A 13,601-nucleotide genomic window follows, 5' to 3' on the forward strand; every position below is an offset into this window, starting at 1 on the left:
TCACAACAGCTCCCACTTTCCTGTAAAGCCTCTGGGCTAGAAAGGCAACAAGGATTTTTTTTTTTTTAAATATTTTTTACAATTAGTTCCCACACTAACCCTGGATATTTAATTTTTTAGTGTGCAAATGTGGTCACTTCCCTGAGCTTATGATTTTTATATCTGACACACAACATCTTGTCTTGCCTACAGGACTGTTTTTCCCTCCTATGGAATATTCTCCCTAGTGTCCAGTCAGGCCACTGGTCTCTACTAAACTGAAACAAGTATGTTCTGAACCTGGATTTGTTCCTTGCTTCTGGAAAATGGCTTTATTGGAGGATTTTTGTTTGTTTGTTTGTTTGTTTCATTTCCTTCCCTGAGACAACATACTGACTCTGCTGCAGTGTTCCTGCTAGTGCGTGGCCAGTTACTGCACTATAATCAAAGCACATGATTGACTCGGGCTTTCAAGAAAGATGATATGGGATTTATTCTGAGAGATATATGGGGATGGGAATACTTTCAACAACACAAGCCTCCTTTTATCATCCGTTTTATTCTTCTTTACTCGTAAGTAATTTTTTGTGTGCTTAGAAAGCTATGCCTTTAAAAATGTCTCTTTCAAACTTTGGAATGAAGAGCTCGTCATCTTCCCTGTTGTTGTAATAGTACATTGGTGTGATAAACCATGCATACTACTGATAAAACAAGTGGTTTCAGTAATCCAGTGAAGCAAAGTCCATGCTTACTCCAGACGAACAAACATTTTTGCTTGGGAAGTTCACTTTGCTTTTAAGCTAGAAAATAATGATGTTGCAATTTAAATCCTCACAGTACAACTGATGTTCATTTAGCTTTGCTAAAAGCACTGGGCTTGCTTGGCAGTAAAAATTTCTCATTTAAAATCTCTCTCAGTTGATACGTGTGCTTGTACATAAACCCACAGAAAAGTATACAAGCTTTCATATATGATGGTTAAACCTTGCTAATGCAGGGACTCTAAAAATGAACTTCTGGAGTCCAACCCTGGAAACAATGAAAAATGGGAATTCAGCTAGCTTTTCTGGCATTTGTGGATCTTTCCATGAAAGCACTACAAATCATGGACTTAAAATGCACAATAGGCTTATTGTTTCACACTATTTCTTTCTCTCCATTTTGGTTGAAAAACCCAAGGCATAACCAAACATCAGTGTAGAGGAAGGCAAAGGAAGAAGTTAAACTTTCAGAACAGGTGGAACTTTTTATTTAATTAGCACTTCAACCGGCTGGATGGGCAGGAGCTACAGCTAGTTAAGGGAAGGTGAATCAATATATCTATTTGATGCTTTTCCCCATATGACTCCAGAGCATTATGAAGTCTTACCAGCAGCCCAGAATTAAGTGAAGTGAGACAAAAAATTTTTATTTATTTGAAATGAAAGTTTTCTAAATGAAGGTTATAGTCTCTTCAATATTTAGCCTTGCTTGCCTAAGAATTACAAATACATTGTTGGAAACAAGCTAACACCCAAAATAGGGATGTGCAGATAATGCAAAATATCTCGTCTGTTGACTGATCACAGGCACTTTGCTAGCCAGCTCTCAAGTGTCCAGGGTTGACTACTGGAGAGGATATTCTTAACATTCTCATCAGCACTTGAAACCTTGACTTATCTCCTAATCCTACCAGCAACACATTTCAACAGCCACTTACAAATGCACAGCCACTACTATGTGAATCATTTCCCAAAACACATAGCTGTCTATTCTGGAGTCTGCTCTTTCCCTTCCCTGCACTTCTATTTCAAACAGCACCACCGCGCTAATTTGTTATCTGTGATTGCTACAAAGCTCTGTCAGAGCAACCTGCTCCCATCAGTGGGCTCTGCCAGTGTGGACCTGGAGTCAGCAGCTTCCCTCAGTGTCTTGGGTTGTAATGAAAGAGGACAACCACTGTTTGGTTAAACAACACAGCCACACTAGGTGTACTTACTGCGAAGTGCCAACCATTCAGCACTCACAGGGGACTGGCTCCTAAGGGACTTTTTCAGAACTGCAAGATGAGCTGTCTTCTTCTGAACTTTCATTGTTTTCTCCTCCCTCCTTCCAGAGGAAGGAACAGTATAAATACCTGACTTGTAAGTCAGCTCCCAAAAAGGCTGTTGCAGCGTGCTATTACATACTTCCCTTCCCACTACTCTAAGCGCTGACCAGCCAATGCACCAGCTGTGCAAAAAAATAGCTAGTTCTTTTTGACCATCTTTGCCCAGAAGGTACCAGCTACAGAAATGCCAGCTCTCCAGGTGTTACGACATACCCCACGCTACAGCTGAAGTGCCGCTGTAGCACTGAGCCGACAGAGCCATCCAAGGACTGGGCACAGCGGAAACTGCGCTACCACCGTATTCTGCCTGCAATCACGTATCACCCGCAGCTCATTCACCCCGGCGGGCTGCTGATATCGCACAGATACAGTGCTCCTGCTGCATTACCCAACTTGCTCAAAAAGCGCCGCTCTGTACCACACCTGCATATCCTTACAGAGAAAAAGGTGGGTTTGGCCGCTTACAGGCACTCTTGGTGGAGGAGCCAGAGGATCAATTAGAGCAGATTTACATAAAAGCTGCCTGACAATATGATGCTTTTTGCATAATCTCAATATTTTGATTATAAAAGCCTGTGCTTGCTCCCCCAGAGATCAGCGTGTCCCATTCCCTGAAGGCACAGCCTCTGGTGTTATTCACGCTCCTCCCTCTCCTCCCAGAACACCACTTGCAATGGGCAGGCTCATTTTTGGGGAGCAGAGGAGGCAGCCCAGTGAACAGATCTGCCTGCAGAGTCATGGTGCTAGGTAAAATTAAGGCTGTAGTAATACCTAACACCGGCTCCAGAGGCCCTTCTCTCTCCTCGCTATCTGGTCCTAGCCCTCACACTCACTTTCAGTGGCACAACTGCAAGTTTGTTGTGCTGGACTACAAAATATAGCCCTGAAGTGGTGCAGGTAGGAATAAAAAGGTAGTGTGGGATGGCAGGAGAAGGCTGGGAAACGCTTTTACTCCAAAGCATCACAGAGCTGCACCCAAAAGAAACTTAATTTCTCATTCTTCATGTAACATGTTATCACATACACAATCAAGAATTGTGTACATTTCTGTTTCACTTTAAATGTTAAAAATATTAAGTAACATTTACTGCTTTACATAACCATATTCAGATTATATGGACACGCAGCGTAGTCACATAATGGTGCTAAACTTCTTAATACAAGTAGAGACCCTTGAAGCATGCAGAAGCAAACAATTTTTGCTAGTGAACTTTTGAACCTCAGTTGAAGACTATGTGTCTGCTAAGGAGACAAATTTATGATAGTTAGCATCACTGGCAACCTGGGAAGTTTCTGTTTATTGGTGATCCCAAGGACAAAAAGAAAAAAAAAAAAAAAAAAAAAAAAGAGAAACCCTCTTTTTAGGGTTAATGAACCAAGTAATAAATTCACATTCTGAGGGTAACCAGAAGCCACTTCTAAGCAGTTATTCAGAGAAGTCCCCAGGACAAAGAAATATAAATATTACTAATTAGAAAAAAGTATGTTACTGTTGCCCTAAGCTGTAAAGGGAGCAATTATAGATAAGAACAACCAGAGTGTAGCTGGAGACACCAGAGTAAAGAGCAAGAAAGAACTAATGGAATGAAAATCCCAGAAATCACCAGCCTCCCGGTCAGCCTCCTATGCTGTCACACATGCAAAGTTGCATTGTTTATCTTTATGCAAAAAGGACTTTCCCCAATGATATTTGGGAAATAAGTTCTAGCATAACCATCAATTTCTCCTCCTGCTTCGCAGCCACACAAATAAGCTTCTTTTTTTTAATAGAACAAATGCAGTTCCTAAAAAAAAAAATTCCCCCGTAAAATCTTATAATTCTCTGCACTACTCCAATACTCCGCATCCACCCCTACGATTGCAGTCATGTAAGTACTGTGATGTTTGTGTGGCATACTAAATACTATGAAATTAAGAGCTGGATTCCGTTTCCTAGTCAATAGCGTTAAGAAATAGGGTCAACTGCACTGCAACTGAACAAGGAAGTCTAGAAATGGCTGTGTTTTGACAGCTTCTGGCTTACAGTATTTAAAGAAAACCAACCAGACTATAACCCGTGCCAAGCCATTACACATGTACTACGTGCGCAGTTACACATGTACTAAATTCTATGCCAATGACTAGACATAATCAGCTCAATGGGATATTTCAGTGTGTTAACTAAACTACCAAAGTAAGCTTTGGCAGGGAACAGACCATCCTTCTCTCTGGGATTTAAGCTGGGGACATAAGGTTGTGCAGTTAACAACTTAAACCCAGTAAGATTAGGCCTTTGTGATTACAATCCGTCATTTCCAAACAGAATTTTTCATATGCTGTTTATGAAATAGGAAAAGATTATGCTTTAAAAAACATACCTTAAAGAGCGTCACAGTAATTTCAACATTTTCAGGAACTGGCCATACCACTACCCCACGGTATGGGTTCTTGATTCCAGGCTGCCAGCTATGAGCCTAAAAGAAGAAAATAAACAGTTGTCTTAAAGCCATTATAATAAGTGCTGACTCAACTCCCACGGGACCCAGCGTGTATAGGTAGAAGTAACATGTCACTGACTCCAGAAAGGCTGCTTTCTTAAACCTATGACTCTGCTGAACACTATAAAGGACATAATTAAGAATAAGAGTAAAGAAACTCAGACCACTAGCAGGCATTTTTTTCCACTGAACTAAAGCTGTTCCTCACAAGGTCCTAAACTCTGTTTTTTTAAGTACATAGCACAGGTCAGGACACTCAGAGCCTTGCAAAAATCAAGGCTGTAAAGCCAGAGCTTCTGTAGCAAGCTGAGCTTTATTTTGTTTTTATCCAGATGAGGGAATGCTTTTATTTAAAGAATACTTGATGAGTACAGCACATAGTGCAGGCTTAACCATGTTTAGACCTAAACAGAGCAAACAGACATTTCTATTTAAGAAAAAAAAAATTATTTATAATACAGATTAAATGCTACTGAAGCATTTAAATTCTTAAGAATTAATATGCTAGGGTACCTATACCTCGAAAAGGCAATGATAAAAACACACTAAAATAGACTAAGAACTTGTCTACCTTTGAGTATCAATTTGGATTGATGTATGGTCTGTATTTACATTTTAATAGCTAGTCCTGAAAAACACCATGTGTAAGCATTTCTGTTTCAGAATAAGTATGCTTTTTTCCAAGCTCAACTTAATCCATTTTGTGATGCTGTAAGACAAATGAGGGAGGGATGCTGATGCACAAGTGACTGCTGAGCAACATAGGGCTCATTAAAGATCTGTGGAAGTTTTATCAGGAAAGAATATACAACCTATTTACTGTTATCTGAAGCCAATTAACTGGGCTTTTTTTCTTGTTTTAATTCTAGAGCATCATTCATTGCAGTTTTATACTCCTTCCAACACTCAGAACTTCAGATGAAGACTGCCTATTAGAAGAACTTTTTGCTACAGTAAGGTTAGTAGGACTTGTGCCTCAGGTTCTCAGGTACCCTAAGATAATCTGGGCAACTTTAAACATGACTTTGCTATATCAAGGTGGGAAAGACAAAGATGGTGAAACAGTCCCATTCAATCACATAGAGGCAATAATTCTCTGCCGCTCTGTACTGTAAGCGGTGTGCACTCCAGACACCAGGTTCGTATCTGACAGCCCCATCACACACGCCTGCTGCTTCATGAGCCCTCTTGCATTCAGCTGGGCTTTCACCAGAGCCTGCAGTATCACAGGTACCTGCAGTACAGTCGCTCTTTCTCTAATCCTTCAATCCTCACAAAGCAGAAGCCTGCAGATTAACTACAGGTGACAATAACTGCTAAGGCAGCAGGGGCAAGGAGAAGGATGAAGGGAGAGGCAGAGGAGCTGCAAAGAGATGTGAAGCTGAGGAACGGGGAAGCTGCTGGCAGAATCCAGCCTGCGCAGCCACCAGAGAAGAGAGCCCTACCTGCCTCCGCAGCTACATGCGCGCACCATGCTCATTTCCATCCCGTTATTTTTATTTTCTTGCTGAACATTGCCAGCTCTCCTGTGGTTTTATCACAAGTTTTTCCATCTTTGGTGTTCTGCTTAAAACCCCATCTCCCAAAGATGCCTAATTAGATAAGAAATTTCAGTAAGTTTCTATGCTTTGTGCTTGCAGAGTAAACTTAAATAACATAACTTGGGGCATCTGAAGAAATTACTTTAAAAAAAGAGCAACTTGAAAGAACCCAGTTTCTACTATTTTTAACTCCACGAATTTCAGCCTAATCTCATTATTCTAAAGGAGGCCTGGATGAATTTCTGAATAACTGAGCAAACAACGCTTCACAGCTTTACTCCCCAAGCACACTTTATAAGAAAAGGATGTTTTGTGAGCAGCAAAACACAACACAGTAGTTGTCATCCCTACCACAGGCGCTCGAGCTCCAGTCTCCCTTCCACAGGACCCACAATCCCCCACGTTGTTCTCAGCTTGCTTGATAGGGATATTCAGCAGGCACAAGGCAGCGATCCAGAGCCAGGCGCGCGCTCACCTGCCAGCTAGCCTGTCCTCGTGTAGCATCTTGTAAGATAAATCAACCTCTCCTCCACAGGGGCACTCCATCCTCTTTCCAGATACCAATTTTCACAAAACTAGTAAGAGCTCATGGCGTGTCTGGAACCTGCACTTTCCTGCTGGTTTTGGCCAATACTGACAATTATGTCAAACTTTTGATGTCCAAGGTGCAGGCACTGACAGCCTGCTCAGTTGCGGATCACTTGTTCCATTTATTAAAAAAAAAAAAACACCAAAAAAAACACCTAGAAAACGAGCATTCACTGGTGCAGGCAAAGCTTTACTTCAAGCCCTTTATCAGCATTGCCTCCCACCAGGAGAGTTAGTGAGACACAATAAACACACACACAGATACATATGATTTTCTGTCACTGTGACAGGCATGTCACTGAAAGCAACAACCAGGAGAAAAGCCCTAGCTAATGAGCTTTTAAAGCAAAGCTGTTCTGTGATCAGCTGAATGTTATTAAATCCTCCTTTGGCTTTGAAAAATAAACACTGTACCACAGAAACAGTGTGACAGAAAAAGATAACATCAAAACTACATCTGGGTTGTTGGAAAGGAGAAAAGGAAATGGGAAAGCAAAGGGGGGGAAACACAGAGGAAGGGCTAACAATGACGATAATTTAAAATTAATATGGAGAGTGTTATTCTAACACAATATTTCTCATTGTCAGGGACCTCTGTGTTGCAGTTTCTTGAGGTTACATCTGGCCTATATCAAAAAACCTTTTCAACTCCCAAATTATAAGCCTCAGCTTTGATGTATGAGCTGGATCAGGCCACCTCTGTGCAGCAGAATTGCCAACACTTCCAGACAGGCGACTGCTGTCAGGGCTCAGCCAAGGTGAGGCGCTGCATCTGCACAGTTCATTTCCACCCTAATCCTCACTTCCAACTCAATTTCCCACTGGGTTGCGCCTCATAGGCCCATTTTTTCCTCATCTCCTTCACTAACCATCTCCCCTTGTCTCTGAAGCCAAGGCGAGAGAAGCAGCCAAGCAGAGGTGACCACTGGCAGCGGGCGCCTCGCCCACAGCCCTCCCCTTGCCGCATTCGTCTCCTTAATCCGAGGGACGAGAGCCATGGCCTGGAAAGAGAAGCAGAAATGCTCTGTTGCATTTCAAGGAGAAACTCAACTCCTCCCTTTTTCTGCCAGTGGAAAATGAGAGGAGACGATGTAGCGTGAAAGCTCTTTTAAATCAGGAAACAGGAGCTACAGGACAGGTTGCTGAAATACCCTATAAATAGAGTAGGGCCGTGAATGACATTGTCCAACCTACGGCATTGCTCGGGCACAAACCTGATGATTGTTAAGAGGAAGAAAGCTGTTTAAGAAAGGACGTGGAGGTGAGCTGAATGCAGATTCATTTTTGTGATAGTTTTCTGGGACTTCTATCACCACATCTCAGAACGCCACCAAAATGTAACTTTATGGGATCCCTGGAAAAAAGAAGGGTATTATGGTCCCAAATTTACAAGCAGTGAAAGAGCAGCCAGTTTCCACTAATTTTGCATGGTCTGCTTAAATCAGTTAGGACCTTACTTTATAGGGATTAAGCATGAAACAACCTTTCGTTTTGTTTTCCCAAGCAGACTTTTTTCACTTCAAGTGCAATGATGGCTGCTCAATGCTGCTGCAAGTCAGTCCCCATGCCCCAGACACCCACTAAATGGAAAGATACATCAAATCTCGCTTTAATACTCTATCTAGCCTCAGTCAGGAACGTTGTACATGAGGATGGGACAAAACTGAATTCACTAAGGCAGGATTTAACCACGTAACAGTGAGGCAGTCTTTTCTGTTCATGACCTATACCTTCTTTAACAAACACCCTCGAACTTCTTTACCGATGAAGCAGTTTTGCTCACCACTCAGTCCTCATGCTCTCCCTAACCACTGTCTGCTTAAGAAGGTGGCAATGCTGTAGGAAAACAATTTGCAGTTGCCTTATTAAGGACTATATCATATTCCTAAAAGGGTACGTGCAGACCATTAGAATGATTCATCGTAATTTTGACCGCTTTGCATTTGCAACCCAACATGATTTCCTTACTTTACTAATAAACCGAGAAGCCCCAGGAGTGCCATTACTGAACTGCGCTGGTCCCAGTCATCGGCACATCAGAGTCACAACATGCCTTTGTAACTCCAGTCAGTGAAGGAGCTGGTAGTGACAAGCAGGGCTAGCACTAGGCAATGAAGTAGCCAGAAAAGGCAACAGATTGCCAAGGACAACAAAACAGGTGACCCAACTGCTGCTTTATTGATGGGATATCCTTACAAAAGGCCAGGCGGGCTGCTGTTGTGGACAAGGGATCGTTTTTACTCCCTGTCCCCCTGCTTCACTTGGCTCTGCTCTCACTGTTAAAGTCCTTTCCCTGTTCCCAACCTTGCTCCTTCTCCTCTGTTTGAACAGTTTTCAATAAACCTGCAGCAGAAGTGCTGAAATCACAGGCAAGGAACCTTCTTTCAGCTTTGATACAAAAAGGATCTTTGAAGAATAATTCTGTCAGGCTCTCAGAAGCAAGTGCAAATTTGATTCTTCAGACGTGTATAATTCAACTGTAAGCCTGTATGTGTTCACAGGAATAGCACAAAGTACCTCCTTGACATCATGGCAGCATCTCTTTTCAAATTGAAATGTCTTAGTTCAAAGCCTGGAAATGTGAGAGAATCTCAATGAAATGAAGGTAAACATTTACAACACATTTTTCCCTTGTTCTACACTAGAACAAAGACCTTCCTCCCCCACTCAAAAAAAAAAAAAAGTAAGTCCAAAAGCCCAGGGCCTGAAAACCTGGGAGCAACATGCCAGTGCGACAGGGTACAGAAGAGGAAGAGTTAAGCAAGTCCACTGCTTCAAGCTCCACCTTCTGTAAACTGTGGAGGCTGGTAACCATCTGAATGAGGTTTGAAAAGCTGTGGTAAGCCCCACCTACCTGGTTTTGAAGAAAGACAACATTTGCACCAGCAGATTTGTGACTTCCCCCTCCCCCACCAAAGCTGAAAGTTCATTTTGGTTCTAGGATTGCTCAGTAATTTTGCCAAATATAGCAAAACTGCAAATCGCTATCTTCTGTAAACTCCTGGCACGCACGACGAAGATGCCCAGCTACATGGAGCCATCTTGTCTTGACATGTCTCTTTAAAAGCATCAAAATCAGACTTGCCCAGAGAGAGGGGATCCCAGAATGGAGCTGTAAGTAACTTAAACCTGCATTAAGGTCAGTAACTGCTGGATACATTTATGGTCCGGTATCTATCCATCAGACTGCCATTTCAATGGTCTTTCTAAATGGTTGTTGCTGTTCATTTGCAATACTTTAAAACTTACTATAATTTAACATATCTACAGCTCCTATCCTATGTTTCCCACAATAGCAACTAAAATGTCCAGACTCCTGCACATTCTGTCTCCCATGATTTCTTCTAATTGAGGGACCACTGTAGTAGTTTACTTGGAAAGAAAGTATGTGGGCTAGAAGGCATATCAAAATCATAGAAAACCACAAAAATAAGGGCTTCAAAGGACCTCAAGAACTCGGCTTTTAGCTCAACGGTATTTTAAGATGACACTAGTTAAGCAGGCCAGTTTCAGTATACGTCCATAGCACCATCATACCATCTTCCAAGTTGCACCACAGTTTTTGATGACCTATCTCTTGTACTTTCCCAGTACAAGAGAGACATGAAGGTACTGGAGAGAGTCCAGCAAAGGGTCATGAAAATGTTTAAGGGACTGGATCGCCTCTCATAGGAGGAAAAGCTGAGAGAGCTGGGACTGTTTAGCCTGGAAAAGAGGAGGCTTGGGGGGGATCTTATAGATGTATATGATTACCTGAAGGGAGGGTGCAAAGAAGACAGAGTCAGGCTTTCCTCAGTGGTGCCCAGTGACAGGGCAAGAGGCAGTCAGCACAAAGTGAAACAGGAGGTTCCCTCCGAACATCAGGAAACACTTTTTCACTGTGAGGGTGACCGAGCACTGGCACAAGTTGCCCTGAGAGCTTGTGGAGTCTCCCGCCTTGGAGATATTCAAAAGCCATCTGGACACAGTCCTGAGGAACCACCTTTAGATGGCCCTGCTTAAGCAGAGGGGTTGGACCTGATGACCTTCAGAGATCTCTTCCAACCTCAACCATTCTGTGAGTCTGTGAACTAACATAGAGATATCCCTCACTATCCCTAACTACCTGAAAAGTAATCATAACCTCCAAAGAAGTCTTTACAACATCTTTACAGTAAGGTAAGACCTCATCCCTCTCCTCCTCCTTCTCAAAGTAGATGAAAAACATAGAAAATTATTAATGCTTTGTACTCACTGAGCCCAGTGTCCATCAAAAATAAAATAAGAGGAAATACTCATTTGACGTGCTTCCAAGAAAGCAATTAGATGAAACAAATATGTTGAATAAAGTATTTTACTGGCAGGATGACTAAGAGATCAAGAACATTTATTGATCTACAGTCTTGGACCCGAACAGCTCAAATCATATCAACCACCTAAGCTTTAAAATTAACTCTATCCACTGCCCAGGCCTGAGGGCCGCTCAGTCTCTTTCAAAGTACCTTTGTGGGATCTTAGTAAGCATGAGTTAATTAGTTAAAGACTTTTCTGAGTGTCAGGTAAGTCTGCCAGTTTATCCCAGAGTTGCTTCTACTGCCTGGTGACCAGAAGAGAGGACACTTGCAGGAGGACACATCCTGGAACTTTATGGACCAGCCGAAAAAACTTAAAGCCCAAAAAGCTGAGCTAGTGTCAGAAAATCCTCTTGCCTCAATGAAATGTTGCCACTGGAGTCTACAGCATCGTGCCCATAACACCACAGGCAGAAACCCATCACTTCACAAAGACCTACTGGACTTTTGTTAGGGCTTCTGTTTCTGAACATATTCTGAATCTCAAGAAACCAGTCTTCACGGACAAACACCAAGCTTTTTAGGGTTACAATGCCTGTGTAAGTATTGAATTTCCTGTTCTATATTATTTTTTCTCTCTCTGTTCTACAGAAATTAAACAAAACTAAAATAGAAAGGTTATCATAAGGTAAGCCACAACAGACACCATACATCAGCAGTTGCTGCCTAGATATACACGATGCTATAAATTCAAGGTAACTTGAGCTAGTTTATCCTTCAATGAAAGAGGAATAGTCTGACTGGCTTTGATGAAGAGTATGAACAAGGAACAGGAGCAGTTATCTTGGAAAAGGTGCCAGACTAAGTTCATAGAATCATAGAATGCTTTAGGATGGAACAGACTTTTAAGGGTCATCTAGTCCACCCCCCCCTGCAATGGGCAGGGACATCTACAACTAGATCAGGTTGCTCAGAGCCCCATCCAGCCTGGCCTTGAATGTTTCCAAGGATGGAGCATCTACCACGGCAACCCGTTCCAGTGTTTCACCACCCACATTGTAAAAAATTTCTTCCTTATGTCTAGTCTAAATCTACCCTCCTGTAGTTAAAAACCATTACCCCTTGTCCTATCGCTATTGGCCCTGCTAAAAAGTCTGTCCCCATCTTTTTTATAAGCCCCCTTTAAGTACTGAAAGGCCGCAATAAGGTCTCCCCGCAGCCTTCTCTTCTCCAGGCTGAACAACCCCAACTCTCTCAGCCTTTCTTCATAGCAGAGGTGTTCCAGCCCTCTGATCATTTTTGTGGCCCTCCTCTGGACCCGCTCCAACAGGTCCATGTCCCTCCTGTGCTGAGGGCTCCAGAGCTGGATGCAGCACTCCAGGTGGGGTCTCACCAGAGCAGAGTAGAGGGGCAGAATCACCTCCCTCGACCTGCTCGCCACGCTTCTTTTGACGCAGCCCAGGATACGGTTGGCTTTCAGGGCTGCGAGAGCACATTGCCAGCTCATGTCCAGCTTTTTGTCTATCAGTACCCCCAAGTCCTTCTTGGCAGGGCTGCTCTCAATCCCTTTATCCCCCAGCCTGTAGTGATACCAGGGATTGCCCCAACCCAGGTGCAGGACCTTGCACTTGGCCTTGTTGAACCTCATGAGGTTCACACAGGCCCATTTCTCAAGCTTGTCCAGGTCCCTCTGCATGGCATCCTGTCCCTCAGGCGTGTCAACTGCACCGCTCAGCTTGGTGTCATCTGCAAACTTGCTGAGGGTGCACTCGATCCCGCTATGTCATTGATGAAGATATTAAACAGCACTGGTCCCAGTACGGGCCCCTGAGGGGCACCACTTGTCACCGATCTCCATCTGGACATTGAGCCATTGACCACAGCCCTCTGGATGTGACCATCCAACCAATTCCTCATCCACCGAACAGTCCGCCCATCAAATCCATATCTCTCCAATTTAGAGAGAAGGATGTTGTGGGAGACTGTGTCAAAGGCCTTACAGAAGTCCAGATAGATGACGTCCATAGCTCTTCCCTTGTCCAGTGATGCAGTCACTCCATCATAGACGGCCACTAGGTTGGTCAGGCAGGACTTACCCTTGGTGAAGCTGTGCTGGCTGTCTCAAATGACCTCCCTGTCCTCCATGTGCCTTAGCATAGCTTCCCAGGCACAGAGGTGAGGCCAACAGGTTGGTAGTTCCCAGGGTCCTCCTTTCTACCCTTTTTAAAAATGGGTGCAATGTTTCCCTTTTTGCAGTCCCCAGGGACTTCACCTGACTGCCATGACTTTTCAAATATCACGGAGAGTGGCTTGGCAACTACATCAGCCAGTTCCCTCAGGACTCTGGGATGCATTTCATCGGGACCCATAGACTTATGTACATTCAGGTTCTTCAGGTGGTCGTGAACCTGATGTTCTCTTACAGTGGGAAGACCTCTGCTGTCACAACACAAGTTCACACCCTTGTTTACTCACCACATAACACCTTTGGATTTTCATACCCGAAAGCAGAATTTAGGATGTACACACTGGAGTAGGCATCTAGTTGTGCAGTCACTTTCAGTCAGTAACCAGTCTTTAGATAAAACAGCTTACAATAGCTTAGACCTCAAGTTAAAAGACAAAATACAGCAAATATGCATGACGATCAGAAAAT

At 43.2% G+C, this 13,601-nt stretch overlaps 1 protein-coding gene across 15 annotated transcripts in view; it reads right to left on the reverse strand.

Annotated features, from left to right (window-relative positions):
* Positions 1-13,601, reverse strand: part of EHBP1 (EH domain binding protein 1) — a 227,228-nt gene that overhangs the window by 180,187 nt on the left and 33,440 nt on the right. For all 15 annotated transcript variants that reach the window (XM_087775733.1, XM_087775727.1, XM_087775730.1 and 12 more), the window contains exon 4: positions 4,426-4,521. In XM_087775733.1, coding sequence (XP_087631859.1) covers positions 4,426-4,521 — 96 coding nt within the window. The remainder of the gene's footprint in view (positions 1-4,425; positions 4,522-13,601) is intronic.

The sequence above is a fragment of the Nipponia nippon genome, unplaced genomic scaffold, assembly GCF_047370975.1.
Source record: "Nipponia nippon isolate SJK-2023a ecotype South Korea unplaced genomic scaffold, ASM4737097v1 scaffold_4, whole genome shotgun sequence".
Classification (NCBI taxonomy): domain Eukaryota; kingdom Metazoa; phylum Chordata; class Aves; order Pelecaniformes; family Threskiornithidae; genus Nipponia; species Nipponia nippon.